General features: G+C 33.7%; 2 protein-coding genes across 3 annotated transcripts in view; one reads left to right on the forward strand and one right to left on the reverse strand.

The window, feature by feature from the left end:
* Nucleotides 1–17,665, reverse strand: part of LOC112687940 (Kv channel-interacting protein 2-like) — a 325,918-nt gene that overhangs the window by 235,337 nt on the left and 72,916 nt on the right. The window lies entirely within an intron of this gene.
* Nucleotides 825–3,322, forward strand: LOC112687941 (cuticle protein 19-like). The gene is made up of 2 exons (XM_025560943.1): nt 825–933; nt 2,438–3,322. Exons 1-2 carry the CDS (start codon nt 922–924, stop codon nt 3,170–3,172), a joined length of 747 nt encoding a protein of 248 aa, XP_025416728.1. The 5' UTR covers nt 825–921; the 3' UTR covers nt 3,173–3,322.

Raw genomic sequence — 17,665 nt, forward strand, 5'->3', positions numbered from 1 at the left:
GATATTATTGTTTTGTAGCGTATTGAGATTGTACGTGCACAGGTGAAGTAGTTTGGTCAAATGTCGAGTCTAAATGGGTTTCCATTCTTTGGAAGCATTAGGTGTTCGTGATAAAAAAAAAAAAAACACGGATAACTGAACTCGCCACTTGGTCGGAATTCAAATTACAAATCGTAAGACATAAAGTCTTCGCCCATACCTTGTGGGTGGTGAAACGGGTAGAAGAAACGACCTTTTTACCGTGCGGTGTACTTGACGTATCTGGTGCATTTAACGAGGCCGATGCGAACCGGAGCATTCCCGGAATGACCATCCCTCTGATCGCTTACGGGCGTATAACCTAGGTATGTCATCGTATACCGCGGTAGGTGACCGTGAGGAGACGAAATTGGTGCGTGTGGGAAATAATAAAAAAAAATATATCGCACTAATATCGCTGTGTAAGAACAACAACGTTATAATTTAACGACGCGGATACTAATGATAAACGATCGATTAATATCCGGTTCGACCTCAACCATGTGGGAGGAGGGTAACTGGTACGGCGACGGCGACCGAGTTTCAGACGGTAACTACTGCGGCGTTCGGTGTAATAGTAATAATTATAATAATAATAATGATCATAATATCACCTCGGTAGGATAAAAAAATTAACTTAAAATGGCGTTTACACCCGGCGGCGGTGGCGGGAAGACAAGAAGGGCGTATTTGGTTCGCGACGATTGTCCTTCGTTCGCGCCGAAAAACCGCGCCAGGGCCCCCACCCCACCGTTGTCGAGTCACTGCAGTGGCGATTAACCACCACAGCGCCGAGACTATATAAGTCGGTTCACCCAAGTTTGCAGACTATCAATCATCAACGTTTGATCTGTAACTGTCGCAAATCCGTAGCACACATTTACAGCCAACTAAACCATCAACATGGCATACATGGTAAGTGCACCTATTACATACGTAATGCATGCAAACACACGTATCTATGCTAAGATCGAATTTTAACGTAACCACTTGCAGAATTCGTGACGCGAAATTCGATGGAAAAAAACTCGAAATTCGTTCGAATCCGCTGTTTTGCGCGAGAAATCCGGTTTCTCGAAACATTATGAAACGCTAAAATACGGCTTTGATCTCGATCTACGACCGGACGTCGACGCGATTCGCGCCGTTAAATATTCTCTGTTATCCGGCCGTCCGTTTCCAACAAAGCGAAAGGTTTTTGTTCCTCAGGTACACACACATTTTCACCGTTGTCTTTTGTTTAATTAATTTTCGTTTCGGCTCGCCATTTTTCTGGCTGGTACACATTATTTTTTTCCACACCGTAAACCGTGGTTTTACGACCCCGGTGTTTTTTATTTATTTCGTCCGAAAACCTTCGTCAGATTTTCTCCAGACGACCATCTATATAAGATACCGGTACACTTTTAATACGGCAAGTATAATTCCTGACAAGTTCGTATATGGTTATACAAAACCATGCATAAACTGATATATCATATTTTGATATTTTATGATATTAGATATATTATTTTAGATATATTTCTCAATCGATTATATTTTATTTTTAATCGTTTATGAGTACAAGATTAATTACTCATTTTTCTACTGAATTCTTCAACTTATTTTACTGTAATATCATATTTTATTTGTGTCTTAAAATACCTTAAATAGTTATTTTAACTATTCATTCCGATATGACATTTTTTGGAAAAAATTAAAATTTATGCGCCTCTTTATAGTTTAAACGAAATATACATTTTTATTGAAGCCGATAACTTATTTTTATATTTTGAATAAATAAATTATAATATGTGTATTTGGTGTTAAAGTGATGGTAATTTTTTTACGATCGACTGTTTGGTTAGTTAATATGCACTAAAAGATTCTTTACTGTTATATTCAGTGATTCGAGTACAGAAAGTTAGTATTTAGAAAGATATAGTTTTTCGACATACTCTTTTGTTTCTTCAAGAAAATTTAAAAAAAAACTGATATCGAACAAGACAAGTTTTTAGAATACAAATTTTTTTCTCTGCATATATTTTATTTATATTTCATAATTATTAACGTGATATGTAAAATTAGATCCCACGACCGTTTTACTACAGCACGTTAAAAACCAAAGATCGGTGGTACTTTTGGTTAGCGAAAAATCGGTCACGGAAACCGAAAAATATGTTTTAAAATTTCGAATAATCGTCCGCACGTTGTACGGTATACACATATATATATATATATTTTTTTTGGATGACCATCGTTACTTTACGTAACGTTATTATTGTACGATCGTTTTTTACCGTAAAAAAACTTTGTCGAAACGTTTTAGCATTTCTGGCGTTCTGCGTTCTAAGAACGAAATAATATGCACACGTATTCGCTGCTGATATGATACGCGATTACCGCAACGATTAATGGTTTTTTTTGCCTCCTGTTACAGTTCGTAGTCATCGCCGCCTCCGTCTTGGCCACCGCCTGCGGATCTCCCGTTGCAGCGCCCATCTACTCCGCTGCTCCGGCTTACTCGCCCGCCCCGGCTTACTCTTCCGCCCCGGCTTACCCAGCGGCCGCTTCCTACGCAGCCCCCTCATACTCCGCTCCATCATACAAGCCCGCTTACAAGCCGGCGTACGGCCAAGAATCTTACGAAGCTCCAGCCCCATACAACTTCGAGTACTCCGTGAACGACCCACACTCGTACGACGTCAAGAGCCAACAGGAATACGCCGACGGCAACGGTTACGTTAAGGGATCGTACAGCCTGGTCGAACCCGACGGTTCCACCCGTACTGTTGAGTACACCGCTGACGACTACAACGGTTTCAACGCCGTCGTCAAGAAGGAAGGCGGATACGCCGCACCGGCTTACTCCGCACCGGCCTACAAGAGCCCGTCGTACTCCGCACCGGCCTACAAGAGCCCATCGTACTCCGCCCCGGCCTACTCCGCCCCGGCTTACGCCGCCCCGGCCTACGCCGCCCCGGCCTACTCCGCCCCGGCCTACAAGAGCCCATCGTCTTACGCCGCACCGGCCTACAAGAGCCCGTCGTACTCCGCTCCTTCTTACGCCGCCCCGGCCTACAAGAGCCCATCTTACGCCGCCCCGGCTTACAAGGCTCCGTCTTACTCCGCCCCGGCTTACTCCGCTCCGGCTTACTCCGCTCCGGCTTACTAAGCACACCTTCATTGTCAACATCATCATCACCACCACAACCGTGATGCTCGATTGCTCCAAAACGCAGTTTCACATTTAATTTATTGTTATTTATTTATTTCAATGTAAATATAATATACAATTACATATTTGCAAATCCGAAAATCTCAACATGCGTTTGTTTATTTAAAACCAACTATGAATGGTTCATGAATCATTATGAACTGTCAGTGCGTATTGCACTATTCATCATAATCGAAGCGCGCTGTATTAGTATATATTGTTATGTAATAGAACGTGGGATTTTAAAATTTGAACCAATGAGTTTGTCATATTTCGATCGAAAACGGTCGTTAAATGTTGACATTTAAGGACAGTGATCTCGTTATGATTGATATGACGTCAAGGCAGGAGCTAACATGTATTACACAATTTTCTAATAAAGTAAAACGCATGTGTTAGGTACATTGTGAGGATGTAATTACCCGCGAATTACTGTTTTCGAGGCTTGTTTAAACGTATGACTGTACAAACTTTTATAATTGAAAAATGGGTTAGGCCATGATCCGACAGATTTGGATGACCTAACAGTCGTAATTCATTCTTTAACATAAATCTACGTCGAAAATATGATACACCTGTATTGCTACATAATGAACTATATCAATGAGTGGATACAGTGGGTCAAGACTGAAAAGAAAAATTGTCGAAACATAATATTAACATATTAAATTATCATATGCGCAACTAAAATAAACGAGTAAACGATCTTACATTAGCACATATGTCTAGTAAACAATAATAATAATAATAATAATAATAATAATCATTACAGTATTACGTATACACGTCCATTAGCCCACGAGCGATTTTTATTCCATAACAATTATGGATTAGAAAATGCTGCTATTGGAAACTGTGGGTTAATCGAGAACATTGGTACGAACTTAGAATGATCTCATTTGATAAAGTTGTTACGGTATTTTTCAATATTTAAATAATACTTTAAGTAACGTGATCGTCTTTATCCTTTGTAAATACTTTTGCACCCTTCGAAGAAATTGCGTGTGTTTTGGTTGGGCCCGCCGTTTAGAAATAATATAAGTTCTCGAAATATTGACTGTATTGCCATTATGTCTTTGTATATCATGATGGGACGTTCTGCAACCATTCGTTATTGTAAGAATTTAGATGATTGTGGAAAACGCGATGTCGTTAGCGAAATATACACCTTATATAATGCATGTTTAAACTTTGAAAAAAGGTCGTTAAATGTTTTGAACTTCGACGATTTCAATACAGATCGCTAAGAAATCTGAACCGAATTCCACTGAACTTCGACAGTTAGACGAAAACGCGTAGTTTAAAACTTACAGGTTCAATTTGGTTTTTATGTAGAAACGGAATTAAAAAAAAAAATATATAATAATTTTTTGCCGTACATTAATGGCTACTATAGCGTATGCATGGATACAGTCTCAAAACTGTCAATTACGAAAACCATCAACATAATATTATGTTATAACATCGGACATAGTGTTTCGATAGTAAATCCCTGTTGACTTGAAATATTGTCGACGGTATAACAATTAAGCATATTATACGAAGGTGTATCATGCGTGAACGCGTTGTAATACGTTACCGTTTCTGTCATGAGTTATTATACGCGCTATCACGCAGTCGTGAGTTGCTTAAGACGGACACGATAAATATATTTAATTATCTCCAAAACTTCTATTCGCATTAATCAATTGACCGTGCGATGTTTTGTTACGCCAACAACCGAGTATGCATCGTGAATAACAATTTTTTTTTAGCAATTCCTACGTGTGTGGGTGTGTGTGTGTGTGTATTTGGACCGATTAATTGTACTCGAGTGACTTGGTTTTAAAACAACGGCACCCCAGAGGACAGAGTGCTGACTGTTGGGACGCATAATATTATCGACTATTATAATTAACGTGTACATACCGAATTATGATATTAATAAAATGTGGATTGCGTGACGGTGGCTGTATTTCACACACGTGTCCAAATATTCTCATGTATAGAACTGATGTGTGTGTCAAGTAATTATAGGTAAACGCGTGTGATATCGTTTGAAACCTATCACGACAAAACCATAAAATGCAAACTCTTAATAGGTCGTCCAATATTACTATAGCACAAAAAAAAAAAAAAAAAACATTCCATTGACGCTGCAATTTTGTTTTCAAAGACCAGAAGAGTATTTATAAAGGATGCTAGAGCCAGGGGCGTATTTAGACTTACTTCTAAGGGGAGGGGGACTCAAATATTTTCTTTAATTTAGGCTCAAAATTTACAAGTAAAATTGTTGGTAATATTTAAATCAGGTGAATCCTTAATATTTGTGGTTTTTTTTTTTTTAATATAATGCCGGACCCACTTAGTAGAATCGACTTTTGTGTAGTTCTTTTTTAATACCTGTATGTGTTTCGAAAAATACGCTTGTATTTTATTTGATTTTTCACTAAGTATGAATCTGATAAAAGCCCAATTCAGTATTTATAGTTACGTGTAATTTAATTTCGTTATAAAATGATCCATATTAAAAAAATTTGAAATGTGTATCTCACATATAATTAATTCCTAAAATATGGATTTGGGGGGGGATCGCCCCTTCACCCTATTCTCACCCCTAAGATACGCCCATTGCTAGAGCACTATAATAGCAACCTTACCGCTTGGTTCATATGGATGTCTTAATGATCGCTACTCATTTCGACGGTTTTTACTAATGTAATGCATTGTAGTGACCAGTAGCTACTTATCCGATCATAAATTAATAGAGTGAAATCGGTATTAGGTATCTAACCACGCGAACGTGTTTAATATTTAAATGGCTTGCACTCGAATACGTAAGCCGTGTGTATTGTAGATTATTTTTATTACAAATAAGCGTTTTTCAATTCGATCCACCCGTTACAGAAAGTGCAAAAATAATTATCTCACTATTGACACTCGCGTGTTCAGCAGGTGTAAACGATGATACCAAATGGGTTTTTTTCCCTTAAACAGTGACTATATTATGTGTATGCTCTTTTGTCATGAGCAGGGTTGGGATTTTATAGCACTTAAAATTGCATAAATATGCGCTATAATATTACCTTAAAAATCGCTAAATAAGCTCTAAAAATATGTAATAAAACAACAAAAAAGAAGGAAATTTATTATTTAATAATTTTATACGAGCACACGAGACGAATGTGGTCTGTATAAAGCGAATTCTACACTCGTTCGTTGATAATCGGCTATTAGTAGATTTAGTAGAAATCGACAAAAAAAAAAAACTAACAAAATCAGCAGATAACAAAAATTAACTAAAACGAAATTATTGTAATATATTATACCTACCTATATATTATCGCTGTAATTGTACAGAGTTACATCAGCGTAATCGGTCTATTTACTTACTACTATCTATACATTTATAATTTAATTTAAAATTAAAATTAAAATTTTGAATCTTGAAAAGTCGATTAACAAAAATCAAAAAACACGTTTACCAAAATACAATTTCATAAAATATGCCCAATTTTAATTAAAACACAGGTAAAGGCAAAAAAGTCTCAAAAAATCCAAAAAAAAAGAACTATAAACTAAAAAACGCAAAATATGCAAAAAAAGAGCAAAATAATATTTTTTATTTGAGTTCTTTGTATCATGAAACACATTTTTAGCTTACTCTGCTATTTTTTAAGCGTCTCATAAGAAATATACAAATGCTATAAAATCCCAACCCTGGTGATGAGTCTTATCCGTTAGCTTTATCGAATCAAACATCACGACGAATGGAGCACTGTTAAATGGTTTTTGTCGCATTGAACGGAACGAAAATAAATCGGTAAACATCAATTCGTACGGATCTCGAATTGTTTTCAAGAGTGGAGGGTGAAGATAGAATAATGGAGTTGGAAGAAAGGTTAGAGGGACTGGTCCATGACATTTTTGTGTTACAAAATCGTTTTAATAGATACTATTTGGTGTTTTTTTCTGCTCTGTATTTATGAAAATATATAAGCTAAAACTTCACTCTCAGTTATGATCCACTGTATATAGTATTGGGCACACAAGTGTCGCAAAAAAAAAGAAAAAAGTCGAAATACATTTTGTACTGACAAAATTATAATAGCTGCAGGCCGTGGTCCGAAACGACATTTATTGTACAATATTAATTAGGTTTTCACCGACAACGAATCCGAATTCCGTTCAGTCACCGTAGCTAGTTATAACGCCATACCATAATAACACAACAACAAATACACTAGACTAAATATGATCTAATCATTGTTTACTGCGGTAGAGTGAAATAATCTCCCGGACGGGGACGATGGAAAACGGGTAAATTAATCACTACAAAATTCGAACTCGACATAAGTACGTTTCGTCCGAATTGTATAATAATTTTCACATTTCCGCCGTAAACTTTTGCGTTTAATTTCACCCGGAACGGTTGACACCACCTCGGGACGAATTTATCGCTGAAAAAGTTATTAGGTAAGTGACTCGAACAGTAGCGTGTAACTGCGTTACAATAGTGTTATTAAATAAGCACTACCATTATGTGTGCAATTCGTGCACACAAACGACGAAAACTAATGTAATAAAGATACAGTTTTAAATCGCTCCGCGAATCCAGTGCCAATTCTCTAATTTCGTTGTACAAAACAATACGTTCCTGCATTCGTGTTCCATCTTTAACGGCTTAGCGAACTGTACGCAGTACACAATGATGTTCGACTTTCAAAGTTTATGAGTGTAATTGACATAATATGTTGACACATGAATATATAATTATGTCATACTGTAATGCTATGCTGTACGTTTAGGGTCGTGTACGTCAATACTTTTCGGATTACAAATCACGCGTGGTCTGCACTGAATTTCACGAGCCATTTATTATGTAGATACGACGTACCTACACTTTTTGAAATTCGACAAAATCTTACCCAAGACAGTTATCATTAACTAGATTTCCATTGTTAATATTGTTTCACATTTATAATATAGGTAAGTATACAGCATTGGTTAATGCGATGTATACATTTTACAATTTCTACAAGTTTGATTAAGATATAAAATTTGATAAATCATTAATTTGGTTAGAAAAAATATCACACTGCTCGTTTTGATGCACTTACACCTTAAAAATAATAAGAAAATAACATTTTTAAGCAATGTTTTAATTTGAGATAGTTATAAACCCACTCTCCTATACATACACATTTTTCACGAATAAATTAATTCCATTATTTTCCTTTATTTTAACTTAATCCTGTATACAAATGAATTGAAGATATTTACATATTACAAAAAAAAAATTGTTTATTTTGTAATTACATTTAAATATTTTTATATTTTTTCCAAGATCATATTAATGTAATGCTAATTTCAAACTTTTCTTCGCGTTTTTCGTGATCAATAAAACTACATGAAAATATTAATTTTTTTTTCAGTATTCTTAACGAATATCTACCTTATGTAAATTATATTCAAATATAGAGAATATCAAAAATATTTTCGAACATATTATATATAATACTAACTAGAAATATCAACCAAACCAATTTAAAAAAGTTTTATCGAAAGAAAATAACATTTACCGGCATAAAAAATGTTTTCATAAAAAAACACAGACGTCATTATAAAACCATTATATTTTTATCTTCAATGTTGTATTTATTGAATATCCACGTCGCTTTTATAGATTTTATTGTTCCGAAATAATACAATAATATTATGTAATTATCTTTATCATATTATGTGGTTGCGTGTATGTTTATAATTCTCTCACGAGAGAAATACGCAAACATCATAAATATAATATAGGTACGTGCTCAGAAACTTATATATTATTAAGGTAGGGGCATTTGTCTTGATTTTTTTTTATATCTTATAATGAATTCGGATTTTCCAGAGCACTTTCATGTGTTGGAGACGAGCGTAAAATATTCATTCGACACAAATAATATTATAATATGATACGTTGGCTTTAAAATGTCTTGTCACTTGCCTGTGACGTCCAATGAGGTCTTATCATAGACTAATATTATGTGACGATATTCTGCAATCAAAGGAATAACGTTATACTCACTTTTGACGTGTCGCCATTACTTTGTTGTAAAATACCGCAAAATGATGAAACGTATACATACCCTTACACATCGGCTGCTGATTAACCACGTTAACGCATCAACCACGTATAAATACAAAGTATAATTTTGCCAGAGCGCTCGGACGCATAGGTGTTTTGAATATTTATATGTTACCGGTCGAATCAAATAAACCGCCCTGCATTTATTTCAAATACATTTTTCCCGCTTCATTCGCCTTGTTACTTCCAAACTATGTTTAAATGTTAATGCGTTAAAGTCACTATATATGTTCTTGAATTAAATTGTGAACCAAATTTCAATTTACACAACCAAAATTTAATAAATTAATTTAGTAGGTACAGATTGTCATCTCAATTATTTTTATCGTTGGCCACAAGTCACTTCAGTTCGGGCGTCCATGTTGTGTAGCAGTTCGGAACTGTTTTTATTGAAACGATCGAGTCGAGCAAATCGAAATTACTACATCACAGATAATACTTATTGACTATTGGTTTTCATTGCGCAAGCAAAATATACACAATTTTCCAAACTTGGTGTACAGCTGGAGACAACAGAGAGAGAAAGAGAAAAAAAAAAAGAAAAAACATTCGAACTAGATAAATAAATAATATCCTCACCGTTATAGTGACACGTGTCATTACGGATCGTTGTGCAAATCATATACCAATTTCAACCGGGCTGATAGACGTAATTGCGTGTGAATAATTTAAAGACGACTGGATCCGAATGAATAATTAGTTACGTGATTAAATTTTAAAACTCATTGTCGTGCGTACCTACTGCAGTGGCTATTAGAGAAATTTCAAAAGACCGTCATCGTATACCTGAGTGTACATATGTGTAAAAAGACTGTTATAATTTCGAGCCTTGTTTGAAATTACATTCGCGAAGCTGTGCTTGACCCAATGTCCGGGGAAATTCGTTTAGGGTCTCGTATATAATTATATATATATTATATATACATGTGTTTACACGGATACGGTCTGGTACGTAAAATGCCCGTTTAGAAATGTGATTAGAATTTAATCGACGCGAGTAAGTAATCTTAACATGGACGCGTTTAGAGACTGACCAGTGTTTCTTGCGTGTAGACGGAACCGCACGTGTTTCCCAGTGGGATTGGGTTTTCTTTCTTTCCAGATCATCGGTCTCCTAGCGATGGAATTACCATTGCGCACGTGAAGAACTCTGCAGATGAATCTTTGGTACTTGCCGGCTGCTATTCGTATTTCCCCGGGAAAGAAATTACAATTGTCGGAGCTTTCGCTGTTATATTATTGTACATTTTTTTTTTCTTCGTGGTTTTGATTTTCTTTTCTCCACGAGTATCTATCGTTTTATTTGACGAAAACACACACGGATGCGGTACCGTTATACGTACACGAGACCAGTGATACGTTGTTACGTTACAATCGAGTTTTTTTATCTAAATAATCGGAGGATTATATTTTTTATTGGTCTTAAGGTCCTGTGACGTTAGCGATCGCTGTTGAACAACAAATATGCTGGCGGTAGAGCAACACGGTGGACTTGTTTGGATTGTAAAAACGCGGGTTTTTAATAATGTTGTCGGAAAAGTCCGCTCTGCGTTTCCGATTTTGATTTATATCGGTGCGCCACAACGAACGAGTACCCAACCCAGATTTTCTTACTGGGAAACCGTCGATGTACATAAAGTGCAGTCGTTGCAGTTGCGAAACGTACGCGTTTTCATATGTATTTCGTCGTTGATAAAAATTAGGCGCGCGTATGGAAAACAGATCGAACGGTCGATCACATGGCCTCAACGTGTGATAATAACATTATTATTGTTGCTGTTAGTGTGTGTGTGTGTATGTGTGAGTGTTTGTATGTTTTTTTTTACATAAAATCGTTAGTCGATCGCACCGGGACCGGCTGTGCTGTGTATTTCAGGACGCAATACGGCTGTGTGTCCGTAAGGAGTGGCCGTTTTCACATTTTGTTACACGTACTTCGGGGTAGATTATCAAACAAAACATATTATGTTTTAACGCGTAGTAGGTCAGGGAGAGGGGCAAAATAAAAATAAAAAATAATAAAATAAAAAAACACGGCACAAACTATACTTCATCATGGATACGACTGAATCATATTCAATATAAATACGACGGAAAGAGTATATTTTCAATGGATGTAGTGTCCGATACAGATAACGCATAATAAAAAACAATATTCATAATTGTTTCCAAGGTAAGAATTTCGAATAAATTACTTTTTCATCAAATTTGTATGTTCATGTGTTAGGTGGTAGTAATTGCAGTTTTATTTAAAAAAAAAAAAATCGTATCCATTATTGTTTACGCACTACTATGGGACGATTGGTGCTATCGTTCGTTTCAATGTCACAGATTTATAATATTATTCTAAGACTGTATCATAATTTGATTTCGTTATCACTTTGAAAATCACGATGAACATTGGACATTGATCACGTTTTCCATCATATTTTCAATTTTAATGCGTTTCCACGGGCACACATCAGTCGTTTAATTGCGGTGATTTCGTCGTATATTGTTTGCGCTCGAAAGTTAACAATGGTCTCCGATGTTTTTCCAACTCGGGAACGATTGAATAAGCAACCCCACGTTTTTCAAACACATATTTCAATGCATATATATACATATTATTATAATATATTCGTAAAATAACAACGGAGAGATTGATAAAGTCAATATAATATTATAATATATAATAGGCGTTGGTGACGAAAACCCATCGATTTCGTTCGATTCAACACTTTCATTTCGTGTGTTCCGTGATTATTTTAACAACGGTCACATCGTTCGGAGGTTTTAATCGACTATCGTTTGCGTCCGTTAGTGTTCTTATGCTGACCGTTGTTTCGTAACCACTAATTAATACCTACTAAAGTTGGTATCACAGAATAAATTATTGACAAACGTTCTGTTGACTTATAACATAAAAAAATATTAGAAATTACCAAAATATCACAATGCGCTCGTATTAAGACCATTATATTATTATTATTGGAATTACGATGTGTGTTTTCTAACATATTACGCGTTGTTGAACCACGGTAACATACATAAACGTTTAATTAGTTTATAATTTCTGATCCATTACTTAAACATACGTTAACTGTAACGAATGTACCAATGCGAAGTGTAGAAAATTTTATGAAGATGTCAAATAAACTTTTCTTTAAAGGTACTTTTTTTTATTTTTATTTGACATGGATAAATACAACAATCAAACATTTTTATGTTTGATTTTATTATTTTCGACAGTATCGAAGATTTTTTAGAATTTTTTTTTTTTTAAAATTATGACATTTCAAATTTTTATTTTCAACAAATTCATAATTTTCAACATTTATTTTAGTTTACGGATATATAGTGTATTGATATTATCTGATCTTGATTTCTGATAGATTTAGAATACTATAAATAAAAACCGTTAATTTTCTGAAAATTAAAAATAAATATATGAAATCATGAGGTTGAGGAAAATTTAAAGTTGAATTACCAATATTTTCAGATGCATAAGCTTTATAATACTATCTTAGTATCTTATCTTTATAATAAAACAAACAGTTATTTTTTAATTAGAAAACTAGAATATAAAATGCAGCAATTACATAATAGTCATGGTGCTTATCCCTGTAAGTCATATAAAAGAAAACATAATTTGTATATATTATATTATTTTGTTCATTATCCTAAGAGATATATCATTCTCGAGATATCCTGTAAATTATAATTCATTTTTATATTGTTACACACAAATTTATTATGTCCTTAATATTTTGTTTTGTTTAAAACTACTTTTGTCAAGACTGTAATAAAAGTCGATTAGCGTTAATTATATATTAAAAAAAAAAAAAAAATAAAAAAAAATAAAAAATATGCAGATACTTAGTAGATACTAATTTTCTGTTTGGGGTGAGGTGGTTGAGGGTAGTGGTTGCGACCAGTAGCCCTCACTGATTCAGCGTCTAGCTGCTTTATGTTTGTCGATCACCGAAAAACCGTTATTGACCCTAACCTACTGCAACGTGTGACCTGAGACTCACGTGTAAATCATGTACCTTACAAAGTCAAACGTATGACCAATAATAATGTTAAATTATAAACTTGTAATTTAACTAAATCAGTGTGTATGTGTGTGTAAGTGTGTGTGTGCATGTTGCTCGAATAATGATTTTGGCTTCAGTCCTGTTGGTCGTCGTCGTGTCTCCTAAGTACCCAGCGACAGTTTACCCAGCAGTCTACGGCACCCGCTTACACTCCGTCCTAGTACGGTTTTCAGTACAGAGTAAACGAACCTTACACCAAATTAGCCAACAGGATTATAGCGACGGCAACGTATACGTCTAGGGATATCCTCTGCCTGGTCAAGCTTGACGGTTCCACCCGCGTCGCTGAGTACACCGCCAACGACCACAATGGTTTCAACCGTAGCCTAACCGGCTTGCAACAATCTGTCGTACCGAGCTTATCCCATCCCATCAAGTTTTACTTGACTCCTCTACAGACTTCAGGTTCACACCGAAAAAGTTTTTAAAAACAGCCACTACGTTTCGACATGTTATTAATTTAATTTATTACAATGAAGTGAGTATTTATTTTTCGGATGCGTACGATTGTTTTTTGTTGTTATTGATCCTGCTTGTTGTGTGTACTTTTCTACACTTTTAGTTTTACAGCATGATTTGCACCAGAAAAGATTTTTGCGGATTTGCCTGAAACTCAGACGATATCGTGGTCCGTAATAAAAAATAAAAGTTGGCCAATGTTAGGATTATTAGAGGCTTCTGTCCACACTGTAAAGACGGACGGTCGGTAGTTGGGCCACATTTTATGTACCTACATCGTATAAAATATTTGTTTACATTTTACTACCCGGAGATTGGGCCACAAATTAAATCTATATTTTTAAAGTGTACTCGAAGATTGGGCCACAAATGAACAGCATAAAAATATACGAATATACAACGTTTATTTATTAATAATTATTTTTATAGCGAATAAAATACAATAACTTTTTTTTAATAATGCCATACACAGGATTTACAAATTTAATATAATATAAAAATATAATACTAATGATATAATAATAATAATAATATAATACTTGATAATATAAAAAACATCGCTAACATTGACTATGGTGAGCAAAAGAAAATTTATAATTATTAAAAATTAATAATTTGTTTCCAGTCTTTATCCTTATAAATTCCAATAATTCCATTTTATTCGTATATTACCGAATCAGCATATATTACTAAACGTAGATCGTATAGTTTGCAATCAACTAAACGATCACGACGTTCTATAATCTTTGTAAATTATATTTTTAGCTATTTTTATCCATTTAATTTGATGAGACTATGGCAGCTTCTGATAATTTTATATAATTTCATTACATTTTGATAAGACACACGGTCGCTTGGATGAAAGTTTCGTGTGCACTGTTAGGTACTGTAGCAATATTTATAAATGACATTAATTTAATAGTGGCCCAATTACCGGATACAATTATAAAAAATAGTTGAAACTAGTGGCCCAATCACCGGGTTTATCTGTTATAAATGTAAAACTGTAGTAGCCCAATTACCGTATACCTTTTTGAAAAAAGAACTGCATGTCTCCAGCCTCCCCACTTCGGACTTTCGAGTTCAAATTTTTACAGTCGTTTGTGCTTAACCCGTTTCTGAGTTATCGAACTTTCAAAGTGGGGGGATAGGAACATGCTCAGTTCCCCACGACTTCGGACTTTTGAGTTCAAATTTTTACAGTTGTTTGTATTTCGTTGGTGCTTGTTTGTGCTTTTATTCTCATCGTTTGTGCTTAACCTGTTTCCGAGATGTTAAACATTGAAGGAGGGAGGTGCCTAAGGACTTAGTCTCTCCACTAACCAATTTTTTTATAAATGCGTACGAAGTTTTACGTATGAATCGACGTTGTGTGGTTGCGAGACACAAAAACAACGATGGATAATAATCGACTGAATTGAACACTAAACAAATAATCTATCATTTTATATCTACTATTATCTTTATCGACATTCGATTGATATCCAGTGGGTTATACGGTCGATACGGGATTATAGTATTATTTATACTTAAATAAAAATTATAACGAGATACGAGAGGTAGTTTGCAGATAGTATATTATTGGAAGTATTTAGTCCTTTTAATACATTTTTTTTCGATCGGTTGAAATATGTATCTATAGTTTATAATTTTAAATTTGAAAAATTTGTCAAAGTATGCAAAATAACCATAAACATTTTAAAATATGCACTCTCCTGCAAAATCTATCAAACATGCAAATATATATATATATATATATAATATATATGTAATATATGAAATATATTACTTTCAAATTTTAGATCTGATATCATGGCACAGAGAAACGAATTTATTTTGCACTCTGCTATATTTAACAATAATAAAAAAAGTATGCACATATATCTCTAAATAGTCAGACATGTTATGATAAATGTTAAGATTCATTGAAAATAGTAACATTATAGGTACCTATATTGGTGTTCAATATACATATACATTATATAGCATAAAATTAAAAAAAATACTTGGATTTGTATTCAAATACTTTGTGAGTATTCGTAAAATACATTTTTATAATAGTATTTTAAAATTATTTTTAATACTTTTTATTCGAATACTAGTATTAGTATCTTAATACTTTTATAAAAGTATTGTTTGCAAACCGTGTTTACGGTTAGACACGTAGGTAGGCATAAGTTTCAGTGCGAATTCGCAGTAGCCTGTCAGATCTAAAATTCCGTGGCCGGATAAAATGGTCACTTAAACGTCTAACCAAATTTAAAAATGACAAAATAAAAAAGGTTTCATACAATTTTAAAAATGTGTTATGATATTATTATAGAAGTTTTTTTCAAAATGAAAATTCATCAATAATGATTATATCGTTTCGGGGTTTTGGAGAGAAGAGCTCTTTTGTTTTAAAATACACGTAAAAATGTCGAATATTTAAATTTTTGTATGCAAAATAATTAAAAAAAAAAAAATAATACGGGTCATTATAAAAAAAATCCCAAGTAAATCAGAATTTTCTGCTGAAGTTTGATCATAAATCTACACAAATGTGGAATAAACGAATAGATCAATATGAAATAAAAAATTGGTTAGGGGGGGAGGCTAAGTCCTTAGGCCCCTCCCACCTTCAATGTTTAACATCTCGAAAACGGGTTAAGCACAAACGACGAGAATAAAAGCACAAACAAGCACAAACGAAGCACAATCGACTGTAAAAATTTGAACTCGAAAGTCTGTGGTGGGAGGGCTGGGGACATGCAGCTTGAAAAAAGGTTAATTGTGGCCCAATTTCCGAGTGCCCGTAAAGACGACTACCAAACATGATAAAAATACGACTGCAATAACAAATTTAAAGTATCGATTCTGTCTTTATATCAACAAGTTCAATTGAAAAGAAGTTCAAAGATTGCTTTGTATGTTAATTCAATCAATAAGAATGGTTATAACCACTTGAAGATTATTTGTAAATCTTATGTTAAGGTACATTCACTATATTTTATATTTTAAAAGCATTAAAAATCAGTCAAGAAAATATTTTAAATTGAAACCACCTACGAGTATAAATTAAAACGATTGTCGTTCATATTTTATTATAAAAATGAGTACCGCATAAGAAATAATTAATCTATATAATATATAGTAACTGAAACTGAATCCAAATTGATTCCAAGAAGATAAGATTTCAAAGATGAGTCGATTAATTCGATTCGACAACCTATGGGCAGTGTTGGGAATAGATAATAAAACATTTATTTAGATAAAGATAAAATTAAAAATTAAATAAAAGTAAATTATAATAATAATAATTATAATTTATTAAATAATATTTAAAAAAAAATAAAAGATTTCATTTTTATCTAGATAAAAAAAAAAAGATATTTTCAAATAATGTTATTTTTTGGTCAGTATTTCCTATTCTAATAATATCTATGAAGAATCAATTATAATCATTATTATCTAGGTGTTTAATGTTTATTATGGTAATGTAGTGTACCATTAAGCAGTATTTATATATAATGTACAGTACTTAATGATAGTTGATTACTAAAATGTTACACAAAAAAAAGAATGAAAATTGCTCTGTACGTTTCAGGATGAATACAGAATACATAAGATATTATTTTAAGTTAACAATATTGTTTTCCATATAATCTTAATTTGATGATTTTTATTATTCTATAAGTAGTTACGACTTTACGGGTTTCAAGAGTGAAGTATTGACTATTCAGCGTATGAATTACGTGTGTATACTAAAATCAAATATATATAATAATAATAATAATAACTATATTTGGAACTTTCGTGGAA

The sequence above is a fragment of the Sipha flava genome, unplaced genomic scaffold (assembly GCF_003268045.1).
Source record: "Sipha flava isolate LNK unplaced genomic scaffold, YSA_version1 36_pilon_pilon, whole genome shotgun sequence".
NCBI lineage: Eukaryota > Metazoa > Arthropoda > Insecta > Hemiptera > Aphididae > Sipha > Sipha flava.